A 7,753-nucleotide genomic window follows, 5' to 3' on the forward strand; every position below is an offset into this window, starting at 1 on the left:
GCCCCAGCCCCACCGCCTCATCCTCGCTGCTCCTAGACCACGTGGGGACCTCTGCCCGAGCTCCGCCCCAGCTCTCCCCAGGCTGGCTGCTGCTTTCATCCACTCTTCAGCTCAGATGTCACCCCTCAGAGAAGCCCCTCCTGCCCGGCCCGGCAGCCGCCTGCCTTTTTCTGGGTTTACGACCTGCCTCCCCACCCTGTGAGTGCCAGGCAGGCGGGGCCTGGGGTTTCATTCCTGAGTGCCCCCCGTGTGCCCCGTGCCCAGCGCAGGTGCACAAGGAAGGGCTCCAGATGCAAGTGTTTGTAAACTGAGTGTTTGGGGGAGCGCCGGGGGGCCCCACTTTACAGAGGAGGAAGGTGGAGCTCGGGGAGGGAGCCGTCCACCTGGTTCCCCAGGCTGCCCAACCAGCGCCTTCCCACACGCCACACACCACATGGGGAAGGTCCCCAGCAGTGGCGGCAATGAGGGCTCAGCCCAATGGCAGGGCTTCAGAGCCCGGACAAGCCTCCCAAAGGCCTAGGGTCACACCTCGCTCGGCCACTCACCTTGAGGGGGTGCCAGCCTCTCTGTGCCTCAGTTTCCTCACTTGTCAATTGGGGCCACCCTCCTCCTCCTCCCGCGGACATCTGGGGCATGACAAACCAGCTAACGCATGTAGGACTTGCCCGTGGCAGGGGACCAGCTCACCCTGACCTCTCTCAATCCACACAGTTTGAGCCCATTTCTTTACACAAGCAAACAGAGTCCCAGAGAGCTCACCTGCCACTCAGGCCTCGGTGACCCACCTGGGAGTGAGATCCAGCTCCTGCCAGCTTCCCTGCTCACTACTGTGTTTTTCTCCTGCCTCAGTTTCCCAGAATGGGGCCATTGGCCCTGCCCTGAAGGTGTGGCCTCTGGCCCTCCGTGCCCCAGGCCCACTTTCCTTTGGCAATCAAAGCCTTGTGTCCAGGCCTGAGGGGTCCCTGGTGCCCCCCCCCCCCCGCCCCTGCTGGTCGCCTGCCCTCAAAATCGCTGGCTGCAGCCCTGGGCTGGACACCTGGATCGAGTCCCAGACTCCTGGTGACCTCTCTGGGCCTCAGTTTCCCCATCTGTAAGCCAGTCCCCAGGCAGTTCTGGGTGTTTCCAAGTAGCGAGGCGTGGGACCCCTGCCCCAGGGCCAGGCCGAGGCAAGCCCAGCCCACCACTCACTTCGCTTAGCAGGAAGGAGAGCGCTGATCTGCTGCACCTCATGCCATAGACGTCTCTGAACCTGGGGAGACGGATGTGAGACCCTCACACCCCGGGAGCCCAGCTCTTCCCCTGCGAGACCCCCCCAGATAGGGGCTCACTCCATGTCCTGCACCCTCTCCTGGAGCCCACAGACACTCAACCAAGGTAGCCTGGGCCACACCACAGGCACCCGTGTGAGACACCCACCCAGCCAGACCTTTACAGGGACCCCGGCGCCCGCGCACGCCCCCCGAGCCCCTCCCTGCTCCCTACCAGCGTTAGCAGCCTGGGAGCATCAGCTCCCCCGGGAACAAGGCCCCAGGCCCCAGGGGGATTCTTTCAGTTCCCAGTGCAGCCCTGCCAGGTTCAGGGACCCCAGACCACCGCCTGAGAACCCCCAAACTCACACAGGCTCTGTGAGGCCCGGGCAGGCCTGACAGCCACTGCCACCACTGAGTCCTGAGCCCCGTGGCTGCCCTGGGAGCGGGGGAGTGGAGGACCCGCCCTGCCCAAGAGGACGGCCCAGGGTACCCCCAGCAGGGCCCCTTAACTCTGAGTGCCAGGCCACCACATGCCATCCTTAGGCCCCAGCAGGGAGATGGCAGGCAGAGTGACCAGGAGGGTGTGAACGTGTCCAGAGATGGGTGTGAGACAGAGAATGGCCAGGAGCACGACCAGGTGTGTGTGTGTGTGTGTGTGTATTGGGTGGGGGGGTGTTAATTGTTCCTGTGTTTGCTTATGAGAGAGGGAGAGAGATGGAAACATGGAGAGCCAGAGAGAGTGCTAGAGAGAGGGAGAGAAAAGAGAGACAGAGAGAGAGAGACAGAAACAGAGAGAGGCGCAGCTTTGGGGTAAAATGGGAGAATTTTACCAGCTTGGTCTGGGACAGCGCTTCATAAGAGAGCCCACAAGGTGCGGCCACAGCAGTTTGGGTGTGGCCCTTGGGGGTCCCTGGAGGCTCCAGGAAAGTTGCCCATCATGCTGTGTGCCCCAGGCAGAACGACGACGACCCTCTCTAGTCAACACCTTCCCCACAAACAGCGGGGGCTGAAGCTGCAGCAGGAAGCCAGCGTTCGCAGGGGGGCTGTGGGGGAGCCCTGTGGCCAGGAAGCAGAGGCCCGCGTGGTGCTGCTGCCTCTTGAACCAGCGAGAGTTCATGTTTCACCAGAGCTGCCACCTGCACGGTAGGCCCCGCCGTTCCTTCTGCCCCCAGGAATCATTGGAGCATGACCCTCCCTGGGTGGCCTTCACCCTACTGTGCTGGGTGACCTTGACGTCAGCCTCTCCAGGCCCAAGTCGTGGCCAAGGGGCACGGCTGAGATCCTCTAGACTGCTCTGCTAGAGATGCTGGGAGGCCCTGGGGGGTTAGGCACAGGAAGAGCCCACCCGCCGAGGGGCCCCAGCCCCAGGCCTGGCCTCCTGGACTCAGCTTTCCCTCCTGTGCAGTGGGAGGGAGAGAGCGGGCTGGGCTCAAGACTGAGATGGGGCTGTCCTGACTCCCAGCCTCTGCAGGCTTCCGGCCCCTGGCGGCCTCCAAGCCCCTGCCCCACCGGCCCAGCCCCCCGGAGAGCCTGCCCAGGGCTCTGCCTCCCGAGGACCAGAAGGAAGATGGACCAGGCTCTGATGCCTGCTGGCTGGAAACTGGCCACAGTGTTCCGGTAAAACCCACGCTCCTTCCCACAGCCTGCCCTCACCCCCGACCCTGCTCATCCCGAGTCCTTCCTACCGCCGCTGTGCCTGCTTCCCGGGACACCCTCCCTGGCTGTCCCCAGGCAGCGCCTGCCCACCTTTCAGGCCTCGGCTCAAATATCGCCTTCCCCAGAGAGACCTCCCTGCCCCCAGCAAACCTGGACACCCGGGCCCCCGGGTCTGGCCACAGCCCCAATCTGTGGCCTCAGTGCCACCTGAAATGATGTCATTGGAGTCCTCCCCTCGAGGCTCTGGGCCCCACGAGGGTGGAGAAATGGCCCCCACTGTGACCCCAGCATGTAGTAGTGCTCAGAAAAGTTTGTCACATGAATCCATGACTCAGGAGGCCGCCGAGGAACAGAAGGGCTTTATTCCCACAAGCCTCGACCCTCCCCAGGCACCCAGCCCCCCTCTCAGCCCAGTCGGGGTCACTCCGGTGGGTGACGGGTAAAGGATGACGTGCGGCTCACGGCGCCCTGCAGGAGGAACACACAGGGCCTTTGCAGCAGGGGCCCGGCCTGCGTGGGGGCAGCCTCCCCCGCCCAGCCCCCAGCTCACCATGGACATGTTCTCCAGCTTCTGGAACTCAGACACACCCCGGTGGCTGCACCTCACGGCCATCACCACAGACCCGATGAGCAAAACGGACACCAGCAGACAAACGGCCACCACCACGCCCGGGTTCCTGTGCAACTTGGGGGCCCCAGTGTCACCCGGAGCTGAGGGGAGGAGCCCCGAGTCAGCCCTGGGCCCGCCCTTCCCAAGGCTGAGACGCCACCAGGGCCGGAGCCTTCTCGGCCCTTCCCAGGAAGCCACGCTCTCCTTCCTCTCCCGTCGCCGCCATCACCTTGTTGAAGCCCACTTTGATCCTTCTGCTCTGGAATATATTTGTCTACAAGGAAATCATCCAGTTCACTGTGCTTTCGCTGCCCTCGTTGACCACTCCTGGGAGTGCTTGCAGCATGAGGAAAATCTAACCTAGAACTCTGTTCCCACACACAGTGGCCTTCTGAGGGTGCATGGGAAATGCAAAGCTTTGTGAAGATAGTTTATATCCTGTGACTTTAAGCAAAAGGCTCGTGTTTGCACTCTCCTTTGAACATTTTGGAGACAACATATTATTTTGAACAAAAGATTTTTCTATATCCCCTAAAAATGCTTGGTCTCTATTGAACCCCTGGGGCCCTGTGTGGTCATACCCTGCAACCTTCCCAGCCCCTCTGCCCCCCACTAGTACCCCACTCACCCCATTCCAGCCAAGTCACTCTTCCTCAAACACGCCACGCACGGTCCCACCTCAGGGCCTTTGCATGGGCTGTGCCTGCTGCCCCGGCTGCCTTCCTCCTAGCTGCCTGCATGGCTCCCTCCTCTACCTCTTTCAAAATGTGACCTTTGCTCAACACTCTTTAAAAATTTCAAACCATTTGCACTCACACTCCAATCTCTTATCCTGCTGTATTTTGTTCTTTTATAAACAAACATACACTTTACTTATAACCTGTCTCCCAACATAACTTGGTCTCACGAGACCTGACACACAGTAGGTGCTTAATAAACATGCACAGAATGAAGGTCTGAAGAGCTTCAAGTGATTCCAGGGTTGGCGGGATGGCGAGAGGCCCTTCCCAGCATATTCTCAGGTCTGTGTCTCCCCCTGGTGGCTGATACCAGAACTACAGCCTCGTGCCCCCACGGACCCCTACTCCCAACCTCCCAATACTCACCAGGGCCAGAGGCCACAGAGGTGCTGAAAGTGGCAGCCGATGGCATGGAGGAGGGCTCCGCTCCCGAGGTGGGGGAAGTGGGGTTCAGGGTGCTGGAGTGGGAGGTGAGGATGAGCTCTGAACTAGGGGAGCCAGAGCTGGGGTGAGTAATTGTCTCTGGTTGTGGGGAGGTGGGTACCAACCCTGGACTTGTGGAGCTGGGGCTGGACTGGATGGTGGGGGTTGTCTCTGAATTTGAAGGGCCACTAGGCGTTGTGGAGCCTGTCTCTGAAGTAGCTGTGCTGGGGGGGATGCTGGAGCCTGTCTCTGAAGTAGCTGTGCTGGGGGAGATGCTGGAGCCTGTCTCTGAAGTAGCTGTGCTGGGGGAGATGCTGGAGCCTGTCTCTGAAGTAGCTGTGCTGGGGGAGATGCTGGAGCCTGTCTCTGAAGTAGCTGTGCTGGGGGGGATGCTGGAGCCTGTCTCTGAAGTAGCTGTGCTGGGGGAGATGCTGGAGCCTGTCTCTGAAGTAGCTGTGCTGGGGGAGATGCTGGAGCCTGTCTCTGAAGTCAGGGGGCTGTGGCTGGAGGGAGAAGCACTGAGATTTTTGAGAGTTGTGCTCTCTGTCCCACTCTCCGAGGTCATCAAAGAACTTGTAACAGCTGGAAAGAAAATATCACTGAGGGTACAGGGAGCAGATGACGAGGAAGGAGGGCGTGTGGCCCTGGCCTCTCTCTGGATGCCTCTCCCTGTGACCCCAGATAGTGAATGCCTGCCCCTTAGGGAGACCGGGAGGATTCAGTGCCACTCGAGCGCTCGGTGGGAAACCCCATTGACACCCTTGACTCCTGGTCTGCAGCCCCACAGCCAGGGCTCCAGCCCGGTCAGACCCTCCCAGCCCCCGCTCTGGCTCCGGGGTTCTCGAAGCCCTCTGGGCTGGGACCCAGGCAGCACGGCGGGCAGCTCTTTTAAACCTTCTGGGACTCGCTTTCTCTGTCCGTCCAGTGGACATCATCGGCAGGCAGCGCCGTCGGGCTCACACAGGCCTGCACAGTGTGCTGAGGGATGCTCTGCGGCACAGACCCGCCCCCGTGCTCAGAGCAGCCCCCTCCTTCTCCCCCAGGTGCCTGGAAGGTCCCCTGGCTAAACTCAGAGTTTAATGGGAGGCCCAGAGGCCTGGGCTCAGGGAATAACCAGCAGTTTGAGTCTCTGGAAACCCACCCTGCCTCGTTCCAGCCACTCCCTGGCTCGAGCCCCATCCCGGCACCAAGCCCAGGGGCCAGGCTGAGGGAGGGTAAATATTTCGTGGGCCACCTCCCACAATCACTTCCTTCCCAGTTCCCACCTGCTGGGCACCTTAGCTGCTTGCAGATTCATTCATCGACCGCTCCCTGTCACACCCCGTCCACTCTGCCCTGGGCGGACCTTTGTGCTTCCTCCCTTGCCTCACCCCAAGCTGCAGAAATGCGGAAATAACACCCAGCACTGGCCCCGAGAGGGGGCTGGGTGCACATGCAGACCCCCAGTTCTCTGTCCCATCTCCCAGGCGCTGGAGCAATGATAAATGAGTCTAGAAGAGGCATGGTCCACTGGCTTGACTTCATCTCCATGTTACAGATGGGGAACTGAGGCTCAGAATGGTAACGAGTCTGGGCCAAGGTGACTGGGAAGGTGGGAAGAGGACCCTCCAAGGAGTCAAGGACTAAGAGGCCAGCCTCCCCAAACTGCTTCCCACATCATCATCTGAGGAGGAATCCAGACGATAAGTTTCTGCTGAAATGAAGATGACTCAGGGGCCACAGTGGACCCCAAGCCAAGCCAGAACTCTGGGGAGATGAACTTTTAAAGTGAACTGAGGAAAACTAGTGGGCCTTGAAAAAGGAGGTGGTGGAGGACACAGGTTCCACTGAGTGCCTGGCACAGCAGGCAGGTGCTCATGAGCTGCTGGAGAGTTGACAAGAAGGTAAAGTGGAGCTGTTCCTATGCACTGTGCCAGCAGTTTGCTTTGCCCAGAGACTCCTAGACCAGGAGGCTGGTACAAGCCAAGTCGACTGGTTCTAATCCAGGTCTGGCACAGGCTGAGAGCCCTGGTTTGCTAAGCCTCTGTTTCCTGAGCTGTGAAATGGGGATAAATGTGGCACCTTCTGTATGAAGCCATTGCCTGTATGTGGTGGCCTCAGCTCTGACATTAAAGGTTTGGGGCTGGGACAGGGTCAGAGAGATACCTCGGGGGGAGGGGAGGGGATGCAAGAAGTTCACCTCTTCGCCACCCCAGGAACCATCTTCCAGGCAGCAGAAGGAAATTGTCAGGTACCCAGAACTTCTCCTGGGAGCCATAGACGCTTAGCGACCAGGGAGTGAGCTCTTGTCCCTGCCCACCCCCATGGTCCTGCGGTCCTCACCCTTCTCCCTTTGGGGGCTGGCTAAGAGAAAGTGAGGCTCCAAACGGACACTCACACTGGATCCCAGGCGGTCGCCAGCCTCTCGCCTGTCAGGTCATGCTGGGATCACAGAACTGACAGCCTGGGGGCTGGGATGGCCGGGCTCCAGCTGTCCTCACGACCTCCCCAACTTGCTTCTGTGAGGAGGAGCAGCCCTTCTGGGGTGGGGGCGCTGGCAGACCAGCGCGCCCGGCCGGAGGGAGGGGTCGGGGCGCCAGGTGTGTGGCTGGCGGTAACGGCCCCGGCCAGCCTCCTGGAAGCTGGGCCACCTTCTTACCTGTCGTGCTGGCGGAGGCATCTCCGGCGGGTTTCAGCAGCAGCCCCAGAGCCAGCAGCAGAAGCGGCGGCAGCTGGAAGCCGGCCATTCCTGCGCCGGCCGGGAGGGCGAAGGCGGGGCTCCGCATAGGTGTGCGGCCGGGTGCCTCTGTTTACACCTGCGCGCGCGCGCCCCCTGCTGGCGGCGCGGGGCTGCGCAGGGGCGAGGCGGAGGCGGGGCCTCGGGGCGCCGGGCCCTCCGGTGCTACTGTTCGCCAAAGGCGCCTTTCCTGCTCTCCTCTCCACTTAACCCCCATCTCTTCTAAAAACCCCGCCTGGACCATGACCCTGAAGCCCTCACACTCTGCCCATGCCCTCAGGACACCCCTGGCCCTTCCAGTGCTCCTTCCCCCTGCAGCCCCCACTGCTCCTGGCCCCCTCCACAGCTGCCCCAAACC

At 61.2% G+C, this 7,753-nt stretch overlaps 1 protein-coding gene and 1 long non-coding RNA gene across 3 annotated transcripts; one reads left to right on the top strand and one right to left on the bottom strand.

Annotated features, from left to right (window-relative positions):
• Window positions 1–2,297: 2,297 nt before the first annotated feature.
• Window positions 2,298–4,054, top strand: LOC139077899 (uncharacterized). The gene is made up of 2 exons (XR_011530541.1): window positions 2,298–2,393; window positions 2,713–4,054. It is a non-coding gene; the product is annotated as an uncharacterized lncRNA (long non-coding RNA).
• CIST1 (colon, intestine and stomach enriched 1) lies at window positions 3,245–7,486 on the bottom strand. Of its 2 annotated transcripts, none has more exons than XM_008536211.2 (4): window positions 7,318–7,486; window positions 4,623–5,261; window positions 3,457–3,617; window positions 3,245–3,374 (listed from the first exon to the last, which is right to left on the bottom strand). In XM_008536211.2, the coding sequence occupies exons 1-4, from the start codon at window positions 7,442–7,444 to the stop codon at window positions 3,327–3,329; spliced, it is 975 nt and encodes a 324-aa protein (XP_008534433.2). In that variant the 5' UTR covers window positions 7,445–7,486; the 3' UTR covers window positions 3,245–3,326. The 2 variants fall into 2 exon arrangements, with proteins under 2 accessions (XP_008534433.2, XP_008534435.2); XM_008536213.2 differs by having other exon boundaries at window positions 3,457–3,591; window positions 7,318–7,479.
• Between the last annotated feature and the right edge of the window lie 267 nt (window positions 7,487–7,753).

Source organism: Equus przewalskii, chromosome 20 (genome assembly GCF_037783145.1).
Source record: "Equus przewalskii isolate Varuska chromosome 20, EquPr2, whole genome shotgun sequence".
Taxonomy (NCBI): domain Eukaryota; kingdom Metazoa; phylum Chordata; class Mammalia; order Perissodactyla; family Equidae; genus Equus; species Equus przewalskii.